The 13,193-nt window shown below is 35.3% G+C and overlaps 1 protein-coding gene across 2 annotated transcripts in view; it reads left to right on the top strand.

The window, feature by feature from the left end:
* COL21A1 (collagen type XXI alpha 1 chain) overlaps nt 1-13,193 on the top strand; it is a 171,339-nt gene that overhangs the window by 66,529 nt on the left and 91,617 nt on the right. Inside the window, exons 4-9 of one of the 2 annotated variants that reach the window (XM_057303976.1) lie at nt 4,988-5,156; nt 5,257-5,473; nt 7,837-8,010; nt 9,085-9,162; nt 10,862-10,870; nt 11,179-11,262. In XM_057303976.1, the coding sequence (XP_057159959.1) occupies nt 4,988-5,156; nt 5,257-5,473; nt 7,837-8,010; nt 9,085-9,162; nt 10,862-10,870; nt 11,179-11,262 (731 nt within the window). Of the gene's footprint in view, nt 1-4,987; nt 5,157-5,256; nt 5,474-7,836; nt 8,011-9,084; nt 9,163-10,861; nt 10,871-10,969; nt 11,263-13,193 lie in introns of those variants that run through there. The other variant, XM_057303975.1, reaches the window with a different exon arrangement.

The following is a 13,193-nucleotide window of genomic DNA, read 5'->3' as shown; positions in this document are numbered from 1 at the left end:
CCACTAAATTGAAACAATGGTGACTGTTCCTCCTTTTGATGAACTTGTGCATGACATTGAGTACACGATGATATAATAGACCTTCAGAAAGGCAGATGTATTAAATGGCCACTGAATACCAATTGGACATACACTCATGTTTGCCTTACCATCAAAATCAAGTTCAGTCCAGGAGAATTTGAAGAAGTTGGCTTGCACAGATCTGCACCAGACAACTCTGTTTTATTGGACTATCAGGCCTGGATCAATAAAATTATTTTTGGTTTCTGACCACAGATCTTGATAGAATTCCCTTGATCTGAAAAAACAAAAACATGTGACATCTGGAGAGGGGTGACATACCAACAATGTGGCAATGTGGAATCGAATTAAATAGGCACTTATAAAGTAGGCTAGAAATGTTCCCTGTGATACTAACTTATAGCTGGAAAGGTGTAGTTGAAATTTGGTTGCTCTAGTTAGACTAAAGATTTATACAGTTTTTGTGTCTGTGTTCATGGCAGAATTTTAAGTAAAACATGTTTTTATGACCTTGGTAATATTGTATTACTTACATTACTAAGCCCTGAGAATTAATAGAAAAGTGAATAGTTTTCTCTGTGTTCTATGGATCACTTAAAAACTTTTAAAAATTTTTTGAATATAGTTGACATACAGTGTTACATTAGTTTCAGGTGCACAGCATAGTGATTCAACAAGTTTATGCATTATGCTATGCTCCCTGCAAGTGAATCTATCATCTGACATATATGATACTATTAAAATTTCTTTATCTCCCATTCCCCTTCACCTATATTGCCCATCTCCCCACCATCCTCTGTATTTACAGGTATGATTTTGCTTTTTGTTTGTTTATTCTTTTTTTTTTTAGATTCCACATGTGAGTGAAATCATATGGTGTTTGTCTTTCTTTGTCTTAGTGCACTTAGCATACTACCTTTTAGGTCTATCTATGTTGTTGCAAGTGGCATGATCGCATCTTTTTTTTTTTTTTTTTCAGTCTCATCCTTTTTTATGGCTGTAAAAGATTCCATCGTGTATGTGTATATCCATTTGTCTTTTAGTGGACATTTAGGTTGCTTCCATATCTTGGCTATTATAAACAATGCTGCAACAAACATAAGGGTATACGTATCTTTTTTGAATTAGTGCTTTTGTTTTTTGGGGGGTAACTACCTAGTAGTAGAATTATTGGATCATATGGCATTTTTACTTTTAATTTTTTGAGGAACCTCCATACTGTTTTCCACAGTGGCTGCACCAATTTACATTCCTACAAGCAGTGCATAAGGGTTTCTTTTTCTCCACATCCTTGCCAACACTTGTTTTTTCTTGTCTTTTTGATTTTAGTCATTCTGACAGGTGTAAGGTGATATCTCATTGTGGTTTTGATTTGTCTCTCCCTGATGATTAGTGATATTGAGCATCTTTTCATATGTCTATGTCTTCTTTGGAAAAATGTCTATTCATGTCCTCTATTTTTTAATTGGATTGTTTTTTTGTTATTAAGTTTTAAGTTCTTTATATATTTTGGTTATTAACCCCTTTTATTGTATGTATCATTTGCAAATATCTTATCCCATTCTAAAATAAACTGAAAGTGGATTAAAGGCCTAATCGTGAAACTTGAAACCATAAAAATCCTAGAAGAGAACACAGGAAGTGATTTTTGCCATGGCAGCATTTTTCTAGATCTTTCTTATCTCCAAAGTCAAGGGAAACAAAAGCAAAAAATAAGTCATCCAAACTGAAAAGCAGGTATTACTGGCCCCCAGTGTTTAAAATAGAGTTATCTCTGCTCATCCAAGAACACATTCCTATCCTGAATACTCTGAACATACTGGAGTAAAATGAAATTAAAACTGTGTAGTTGGTATAGAAATCATTTGTGAACTTTGGTCTTCTGTTTTGTTTACCCTTGCTCCTGAATGCATTCTTTTTTTTTTAAGATTTTATTTATTTATTCGACAGAGATAGACAGCCAGCGAGAGAGGGAACACAAGCAGGGGGAGTGGGAGAGGAAGAAGCAGGCTCATAGCAGAGGAGCCTGATGTGGGGCTCGATCCCACAACGCCGGGATCATGCCCTGAGCCGAAGGCAGACAGTTAACGGCTGTGCCACCCAGGCGCCCCCTGAATGCATTCTTTAAAACAACTTGGTTTATCTAGATTGTTCTAATTACCTATTATAGGTATTATAACAAGTCCCCAACTGAGTCTGTCTTAGCATTTGATTTTCCTGGTACTTATAATTTCCAGGTTTCAGTTTTTATTTCCAGTTTCCATACTTTTTGTCTGGATGTGGTTTGTATACTTAAACATGTATTTCTTTTTTCTACACAATGGGGAAATTAATTATTTACCTCTCTTTCCTCTCAAGTTTGTGTAGAAATTGTTGGTTGGTAATCAAAGTAGCATTTTATATATGGAAACTTCTCTTACCTGATTCCTATAACTAGGTATATACAAACATAAAAACTATTTTTTTTCACTTCCCATGTGTTAAGAGACTGTTCTTGGAGGTGAATGAATTGGGAAGAAAAATTACCTTCAAGAAAACATAATTATTTAAATCCATACTTCTTAATGAGATGTGCTAGGTAGTTATGAAAACATAGCTATATTGTACATTCTTAATTTCACAAGCTGTGCCACACTGTTTCCCCATAAAAGTTTGGGTATTACAAGACAGTGTAAAGGACTTTGTTAGAGCAAAAGGATGAACACAATAGTTGCTTTATCCCCTGCACTGGCGTGCCATTTTGGAGTCACAAAGCACTTTCACATACATCATCACATTTGATCCTCAGACAAACCATGTGAAGGAGATCATTATTCTCACTTCACAGATGAGAAGCCAGAGGTTCAGGAGAGGTTAAGAGAGAGGCTTAAGTCTAAATCTAATGTTCTTGTCTTAAGTCCGAGATCTTAATCCATCATCTTAAAATTTCTCATTTGTAAAGCAAATCAAAGGAGCAATTCAAATCTGAATATTTTTATGATGTAATGTTTTCTTTTCAGCTGAACTTCTTTTGCAGTTTTAAATCAAATGCATCTGATGTGAGGCTTCATGGATTGTTCCGCATACCTCCCTGCCAAAAAAGAACCCCTGCATCATGACAGAAAATACTTAGTTTTATTAATTGATTTGTGATTTAAACTGTATAATGTTATTAGAAACACTTAGACCCTGCTTCTCATGTTTTCATGTGGGGGAGCTTCAGCTAGGCTAACTCTTGTGATCCCTCTCCCACTTCTTTTTTAGGTCCTTACCACTGAATGAGAAAATCAGTTTTCAGATGAGTGAGTTTGATAAAAGTAGCTGGTCATGGTTGGCCAAGAGCCTTCAGCTTTCTTTTCCTTAGATCAGTGTGTCTGTGGAGCTAGTGTGTTCTGGTTTCCTCTTTAGACCAGGTGTGAGCTTAGTGGGCAGGCCCTGCTTCTAAGGTGAGATAGGGAATAAGTCGGCCCTGTGCTGTTGGGATGGGGTGAGGAGGTGGTGTGCAGTCTCATGGAACTCACTGGATCACATGTCTAACCAACATCTGTTTGCCTCATTCCTATATCTCCTCATCACTTAGTTCCAAGCTTACCAGAGAAGAAGGATGTAATTCATTGCGTTACTTCAAAACTTAAGATTTAAGACCTGAAGAGAAAAATGCCCCTACTTTTCCAGGAATACTTATGATTTTATTTATATCAAACCTTTATTTTATTTCCAATATTCTGTGGTATAAGTTATGACTGTACATGTTGGGCTAATAAAATCCATCTCATTACTTTTTACTGTATTATAAATATGAAACTTTTCCCTCTTCTTAATGTATGAGAGTGATTATCTTAAAGAAGTTTAGTGGAGTTTGTTCTTGTTTTGTTAGCTGCTCTGTAAAATAAAAGCAGTAATGCTCAGTGTATATATTATATGAGGGCCTTGGAAGAATCAAAATATTGCAACATTTTTACAATATAACAACTTAACATTTCAACCATTTAAAATTTTCCACATAATTTCAGATACTAGTTTCCCAGCAAGTGAAAAGCATGCCATATTTTTATAATTAATACAGATGACTGTATAATGCAAATCTTAATGATTCTCTTTTTTTAAGATATTTATTTATTTGAGAGAGAGATAGCGAGAGAGAGAGCACAGTGGGAGAATGAAAGGGAGAGGCAGACTCCCCACTGAGCAGAGAGCCTGATGCGGGGCTCTATCCCAGGACCCTGAGATCATGACCTAAGCTGAAGGCAGACGCTTAACTGGCTGAGCCACCCAGGCACCCCTTAATGATTTTTCTTAAGGAGATAGTCTTTATTTATAAAAATTATTGCTATAATAATATACATAATCATAGATGAGATGATAGGCCCATTTCAAGAACTTTCATGGACAGAAAAGACCCACAGTTTTTTCCAGAGTAATAGAACCAATGATATTTCAACTATAGAATTATCAACTGCTAAAACTGGAAAAAATATCAAGAATGACACTTTTTTTTTAACCCCTCAATTGCTGGGAAGGCAAGAAAGGATTTTTAGAGTTCATCTCCTAGATCCAAGAAATTTAAGAGTTATGCAAAGTCATGTGACTAATAGCAAATCCTGGGTGAGAATTGTCAATGCCATTCCAGTATTCTGCCTCCCAGATATTCGGTTGCCCGTGTTCAACATAGTGATTTATAAATGTCAGCATAGGGTTCTTAAAGCAGTCTATTAACAAATGTTTCTCTTCTATTTCTGTTTTACTTTTATCGTCTTTTAGGGGGAAAATTACATTTGAGACTTCCAATGAAGTCTCAATGAGACATTCTCAATGAGAATGCCAAGAAACACTCCTGCATGTTTTCTCAGAAAATGCATTTATACCCATTTATATAAATTTGTGTGCATATATAGATTTTATAATTATTTTCTCTAATATTTCTCATTTTCTTGTTGAAGTAATCCATGATTAATCAATGTTTACTGCTTTTGCTTTGGATTTATAGAATCTGTCTGTCCAACACGAATTCCAGTGGCAGCTCGCGATGAGAAAGGGTTTGATATTCTTTTAGGCTTGGGTGTAAAGAAAAAGGTTAAGAAAAGAATCCCACTTTCACCAACAAAGATAAAAGGATATGAAGTAACATCAAAGGTTGACTTATCAGAAGTCACAAGGTATATGTTATGTGTTGATACATCCTTTTTTTTTTTTTTTGATATGTCTGTAGACAATGTTGAGAATTCTTGAAGCTTATGCGTATTCTTCTTTTTCTAGCAATGTTTTCCCAGAAGGTCTTCCTCCATCATATGTGTTTGTCTCCACTCAGAGATTTAAGGTCAAGAAAATGTGGGATCTTTGGAGAATTTTAACCATTGATGGAAGGCCACAAATAGCAGTTACCTTAAATGGTGTGGATAAAACATTATTATTTACAACAACCAGCATAATTAATGGCTCACAGGTGGTCATTTTTGCTGACCCTCAAGTTAAGGTAAAGATGCCTGGGTATGATTATGATGGTATTCATGGGGAATCACCACCAGGTTTGTGTGTGTTGGAGGAAGAAAGCCATAATTTTAACATGGCTGAAAAGATACTGACTTCATAGTTTAATGTTGCTTTACTGAATAAAAGCAACAAACGAAGGAAAATTGTTTCTTAGATGGGGTTAAGGAATGGGTGGAACTCATAATTTTTGAGTGTCTGCTGCTAGATGCCAGGAACATGTAATTATAATACCCACCCAGCGCAGAAGCTGTTGCTCTCACTGTACAGACAAAAAATGTTTCAAGTATATTAAGTTCCTTCTCAAAGTAACACATCTAATAAATGGTGACGTCAGGAATTGAAGTTAAGTCTCATCAGTTTCAAAATCATGTTGGTCCGTCTTATACTGCCATGTCCTACAAGATACTGAGATAAAGACATTTGTTAGAACCTTAAATATAGGTAGATAATGGGTGCAGAATTCACATTTATTAGGAGAATGCTTTGTTTTCCTCAGAGGAACCTATTTTTAATAAAATTAATAAACTAAAAATAAAAGTATATTTTCCAGTCAAATGTGTTCAGAATACAGATGCAATGATAAAAACAGTTAAGGTTTTGATCATTCTTATAATTATGATGGTCTAAGAGTATATTGTATAATTTAGAAAATGTACAAGGTTGCATATGAAATTATGCCACCTGTGCAATTTCTTCACTTAGTAAGCAGATTAAATTTCTTAAAGATTTGGCTGCCATTTTTATTAAAGTCAATATGCTAGGTTCTGTAAGAAATCACAAATGAATAAAGCATGTTTCACACCTTCAAGGAACTTATTTATAGTGGAAGATTGAAGGCCTCTGGTATCTAATAGAAGTACAAAGTATTAATGGAATGTAGGGGGAAAAGTAGATTCTAACACAAAATGTGGGCAAGTCTTATTAATGAGATGCTTTTTGGCTGGACCTTGAAGAACGTATAGGATTTTGATGAAAAGAGTGAAGGACATGTAAGTCAGTGGTTCAGTATTGAGTAGTCATGTGTAGTAAAATGCAGGGCTTTTATTTAAAGAAGAGAAAGTGGTGGTGTCCCCTGTGTTTGGAGTATAAGATACATGAAAGAAAAAGCTAACAAAGTATGAGTTCAATTTGTGGGGACCTGGAAACCATACAAAGGGTTTTGGGCTTCATTCAATGGATGACAGGATTTCATCAAAATGACTTGAATCATAGGTGTGTCCTGGTCAAAGGGGCTCTCTCTCCTTCTCCATTTTCTTTCATAAAAAAATATTTTCATCTGTGTCCTGGAATTGGGCTAGGTTCTAGGTATCCAGAAATTAATAAGATATGGCATCTTCTCTGACAGAATTCTAGTGAGAAAGATTAATTGTAGTGGAGGTATGAAGGTTGGCTTAGAGGGGGAAGACTTAGAGATATGTTTGAAAATTATTCTGATAAAGGAAAATATCCACGAGCATAAACTATGGCAGTGAGAATGGAAATGGTGAAGTGAATTTGAGTCATGTTTAAGAGACATATTTGGTAGAACTTTGCATCTGGTTATTATTGCAACTGAGGGAAGGGCAAGAGGTGAAGACACTTGTTGCGGTTTCGAAACTGAGGAGATTAATATCCAAGGGAAACTGAGAGGAAGAAAGTTTTGGGGATAGTTCAAGTTCATTTTGCTATACCCTCCCTCAGGCTGATTGTGAAATATCCCGGTAAAACTATACTAGCCAGTATTAGAATTATAGATCCCGTATGTCGGAAAGAGGTTCAAGGCTGTTGTAGATATGGGAGTTATTCCATAGAGGTAATGATTGACCTGTAGGAATGGATAAGATAATCAAAGGGGAGAATGCAAAAGGTCAGTGACAGATCTGCGGGTTAAAGACCTCATCAAAAGGCAGGTGAGGAAGAGAATCCCTGAAAGAAATAGAGAATGAGCAATTGGAGAAGAAGAAATGAAGATGATCAGGATGGTTTGAGTCATGGAAGTTTAATGAGAATGTCAAGGAAGATGGACTAGTTAAGGATCTAAAGTTGCAATGAAGTAAATAGGATGAGGAATGGGAGAAGCCATTTGGATTCAGAGATTAGGAACTTATTTGTGACCTTGAGGGAGTTGCTTCAGTAAATTGTTTGTTACATCTACTTACGTGTAATGGATATGTAATGGAAAGTAGGGCTTCATAAATTAATCGGTAGGTAGAATTTGAGACCCAACTTGGGTCAGGGTGAATTAGTATACAATACAACCAGTCTGTGTTGTGTGGATTTATGCTTGGCAGCAAAGGGATGGGAACAAAGAAAATGAAAGATTGTTAGGAATTTTACTTACGAATCTTCCATACTTTCTTCCTGTAGACATTATTTGATGAAGGCTGGCATCAAATTCGTCTCTTAGTAACAGAACAAGATGTAACTCTGTATATCGATGATCAACAAATTGAAAACAAGCCCTTACATCCAGTTTTAGGGATCTTCATCAGTGGGCAAACTCAAATTGGAAAGTATTCTGGGAAAGAAGAAACCGTTCAGGTGGATAAAAAATGATTGCTTTTTGCATTGTATAAAGTGAGCTTCTGCTGTCCAGTGTGGTAGCATTTATCACATTTACCTGTATTTAACTTAATTATTAATTCCTTTAAGACACTTAAAACAAAATGCGGTCAGTTTAGTACTGGAATTGTGTGTTTGAGTGTGTGTATGAAAATGCAAAATTAGACTTAATAGATTTTATAGGAATTCTTAGAAAACTGTTCCCCTGGGTTCAGGGTAGAATTCTACATTCTTATGAAACATTAATTTCATATTTCCCAGGAGAAGCATAGATTAAATAATAACTTGGAAAAGAGACTGTGATTAGAGCTGTGAGTTGGGAGCTATAAAATTTCTCTGCAGCTGTGAGGTTACGATCAGATTAATGCATTTCAGGACTCTTTCTTCTTAAACAAAACTGTTATTTTTTTGGATATTTTTTAAAAACTGGAGTATCTGGGTGTGGATTGAGAAATGTGTATATACAAAGATAGCCATTTCTCGGACAATCCCTTATTTGAAAAGGTCTACTTTCCCACTCTTATTTCTATTAAGGGAAGACTGTCCTATTCAAATTACACCATGGTCTCTATATATTAATGTTACATGTCAGAGTAGTGTAGTGAATATTTAAATAGCAGCAGGTGCTTGGACTGCTCATCACAGAACACTCCATGCCAACAGCTAAATCTCTGAAACTAAAGATGACTTCTTAAGCCCATTCTTTCGTAATCAGAAATGTTGTATGAGGATAAACACAGAAGGCCTGGGAAAGAACTTTTGAGTGTCCTAGGACATGCTCTCTAGGCTAGCTCTTAATATAGAGATACTAAAAAAGCTCCAGTGGGTTCCTGAAGGAAATTAGAGATTTGTTTTGGGTGCTAGAATTTTCCTTATGAATTACGTTGCATTGCATCTTCAAACTATTAATGTTAGGTATTTAAATTTCGTATTGTTATTTTTTAGTTAAGTGCTGTGATTTAAGCCTTCCATGACTGCTCATGTACTTGGGTCGTTCTTATGAAGCAGTTAGCTTGGTCCTCAAGTTTAACCTGATGGGGTTTATGTTCCTAGTTTGATGTCCAGAAGTTGCGAATCTACTGTGACCCAGAACAGAACAACCGAGAGACAGCATGCGAGATTCCTGGATTTGTGAGTAGGATGGATTCTTTTCCCCCAAATGTTCCTTCAGTACTTTCAAAGCAATAAATAAAAGTCAGATAATATGTGAGCCTTAATTTAATATACAGAGTTAATTTGTTTGTTGTCAGTGCAATGAAAGTTACATTGATTAAAACATATTTTGAGGTTGATAATTGATGTAAAATGATAATGTATCACTTTGCAAGTGTGAATGGAAGAGCACAAGGAAATGTTTTTTTTCACACCTCAGAGTGTGATGTTTCCGGTATTCAAGTGAATCAGGGCTAAGCCTGCTCTAGAAAAATCTAGGATTCTTTGAATATCCGGAGTATCCAGAGTGTAAAATACATTTCTATACTTAACTAAATGTGTGGACAGAATACCCCACACAGCACAATTCTAAAGAATAGGAAGTGATTCATTTTCCTGTTCACCGGCACATTTTTCTCAAACCATAATGAATATACAGGTTTCTTTTTGTTGTTGTTACCGAAGGAAGATTTTCTTGTATTTCGAGGTTATAGGTAACTTTCCATTTATGTAGCTATTTTCATTAATGTGTTAGGAGGAAAAAATTACAAGGTAAAATGTTAGAGTCTGATTCTATATGTGTGCTTGTGGGTGTTGTGTGTGTGATCCTTTTTCCCTTGGGCAAAAAAAAGGTATATTTTTGTAATGCAAATAAGGTAAAATGTTTTAAACTTAGTGCTGTGTGGATTCCCAATGATCTTTGAGCTCGTGTCATAGTTCTTTTAGTTTGTAAGGTCATATTACCATCATCTTCCTTTTTCCTACGAAACTGAATAACTTACAAATCCACATGTTCTGAAAACTTCAGGATGTAAGGCAGTGCATTTAAAGACTCTATAATAATACCAACTATGGAACCTTTTAGAAATGGTTCATTCTTGGTTTTTTAGAGAGGTAATTATTTAAACACTATAACTTATTTTAGATACCTCTAACTTGAAATATAGACCTCTAATCTCTCCTGAAAGTATTAATACATGATTACATTCTGAAGAGTCCATTTTGTATACTTTATTTATTGATATTTCTGCATCAGTGTTATGAACATGACCATTACCCTCCCACATCATAAAACCACAGGATTAGATGCTAGATTTTGAGTTTTCATATCCACTTTTTTGTGTTTTTATGTCTCCTTCCTTACTCTCAGGCGTGACTTTTTTTGCATTTTTATTCCCACTTTCTCATTTTCTGATCTAATTTGTTATTGTTTGGAAAGATTATTAACCTATTTAAAATCAGGTATTATTCAGTAAGGAGCGAATTGTTTAGTGAGGAGGTCTCCTAAAGTAAAATGCAGAAAATTTAATGCGTGGAATATTTGACTTTCTTAGATGTGTTTTGGCTTTTTCCTCTGGTTTTCAAATGACTTCCAGAAAGTTCAGGAGAGCATATAACTCTCACCCTGCGTGGCCATTACACCAAGAAGCTTTGGCATTTCCATTTTTCTCATTCTGCTCTTCGCCGTCGTTCATGTCCTTACTTTATCCTACTGTGACTGTCATCATAACGTGTACTACTGTCATTTTTTTTGGAGAGTCGCACGCAAATGTTTTAGCTGTTGCTGGTTTTGATATTTCATGTATCTAGAACCTGGACAATGAAATATCTATGAATTAGATAATTTAGAAATTTAAAAGCGTCTTTTAAAACACATTCATTGTTGTTTTTCTTTCAGAATGGTGAGGTAGGCCTGGAAATTATTGTTCTCCTTAAGGTAATATTTGTATTGAGGGACTGTTTAGCTTCCTTCCAACAACTGTAAGTATATTAGACAAATAGAAATCATTTTTATTAGTTTGAGTGCGTTTAGTTTTCATAGCTTTTTGTGATTCGGAATTTCTTAATGGATTGTGCTAAATAAAATTGGAAAGTAGATGTAAGATATCTTTACAGTGTCACACAGACATGCGGACACTTACATATACCTACGTACATATACAAATACATGTGTCTTTCCATGGTTGTTGTTGATTTCCGTTTTTCTCTCTGTAGTGCCTAAATGGTCCCAGTGATGTAGGCTCAACTCCAGCTCCCTGTGTTTGTCCTCCGGGAAAACCAGGACTGCAAGGCCCCAAAGTGAGTAATACCTTTTTTTGTTTTTGTTTGTTTGGTTTTTTTTTTTTTTTTCTTGTTAAAACACACAGACAGCTGAGCAAATGCACAAAATTCCTAGTCACCACTGACCCTCTTGTGAAATTTCTACCTAATGCCTTACTTAGAACAGTTTAAAACCTGAGTCTTAGTGATTTTTTTTTTAAGCGTATTCCAGTCTGTACTTGCCTTTGAAGCTAGAACTGATACCCCTAGCCCACAGTAAAGTGAGGGAGTATTATTAGTTTATTTGCTGGTATGTCTGTTTTTTGCCAAACACTGCTGCCAGATTCCCAGAACAATACCTCCTTACAACCTCATAAAAAATGAAGAAAGGGCATTTGTTGAGATACGTTCTAAATCCTTAGTTTGTCAAGACGATTTTCAGATAGAAAAATAAAATAGAAATATTAACGTTGATTTCAGTGTTATGTTTGATGTCTAATTCTAAAAATTGAGGCATATATATTTATTAATTTTACTTAATCATGTAGTAATTACTTTTGGGAGTATGTTCGTCAGTCATGTTCAGTATGCACACGTTCCACTGGCATTTACTCATGGTGTATGTATAGAGTTTGTGTGTATGTGCTATAAACATTTACATATTATTTGTGTATACATTTTTATATGATTGGAGCCATGATGTGCATACCATTTTATAACTAGTTACTTTTTATATAACTAAATAGTCTGAATGTGTTTCTGTGCTATTAAGTATGAATGACTGCTTTTAAGTTGGTACTTATTGTGGGATCATTTAGACCCAGCCTTAGACTGAGGTATTAAGTGGTTTGTCTACTGTACATAAACCTTGTTCATTTTTTTCAAAGATTTATTTATTTATTTTAGAGAGAGCGTATGAATAAGTTGGGGGAAAGGAGCAGAGGGGGAGAGAGAGAATCTTAAACAGACTCCATGCCAGGCACTCAGCCTGACATGGGGCTTGATCTCACGACCCTGAGATCATGACCTGAGCCAAAATCAAGAGTCATTCACTTGACTGACTGAGCCACCCAGGTACTCCTAAATCTTATTCATTTAATATTATCTTGAAATATCACTTAAATAAAAATAATGTCTAACTTGGAAGCAAGTATGACTTCCTAGCCAAAAAGAGTGTTTTATGTATTGATCATTTATTACTTGAGGTGACCAAGCAATAATTATTAATTTTTGTCAATTATGAATTGTATGTTCATTGAGATAGAATTTCCTTAGTGTTTCAGTCACCATGACTGAAAATTTTAGCTTTTATTTAAATTTTTTTTCTTTAGGATTTTATTTATTTATTTGACAGAGAGAGCCACACCGAGAGAGGGAACACAAGCAAGGGGAGTGCGAGAGGGAGAAGCAGGCTTCCCGCTGAGCAGGGAGCTTGATGCAGAACTCAATTCCAAGACCCTGGGATCATGACCTGAGCCAAAGGCAGACGCTTAACAACTGAGCCACCCAGGCGCCCCTGAAAATTTTAGCTTTTAAACTGCTCGTCTAAGATAATTTGTTTCCTCCCATCTTTTATGCATATTTCTCCCATCCATTTTTTTAAATTTAAATTCAATTAGCCAACATATAATACATCATTAGTTTCTGATGTAGCGTTCAGTGATTCATCAGTTGCATATAACACCCTGTGCTCATGACATTTTTATGTGATAGCTCATGGCCTGCTCCAGGTCTTGCATTAAAATCAAGAAAGAAATGTAATTTAAGAAATAAAAGTATACATTCATTATTTCATTCAGAGTAAATATATTTGGCTTGGAATTTTGCTTCAGTATATTATAACCAATTTACTATTATAAACTATTTTTAGATTGCATTTAGGAAGGTTAATCCAGGTGTTTTTTTGTTCTTTAGTTAAAGTAACTGCATGTTATTTAGGGTGCCTTGACAAAAAGAAGAAATACCTACAG

This window comes from Ursus arctos, unplaced genomic scaffold (genome assembly GCF_023065955.2).
Source record: "Ursus arctos isolate Adak ecotype North America unplaced genomic scaffold, UrsArc2.0 scaffold_29, whole genome shotgun sequence".
NCBI classification, from domain to species: Eukaryota; Metazoa; Chordata; class Mammalia; order Carnivora; family Ursidae; genus Ursus; species Ursus arctos.
This window is presented reverse-complemented; position numbering and strand designations above follow the sequence as displayed.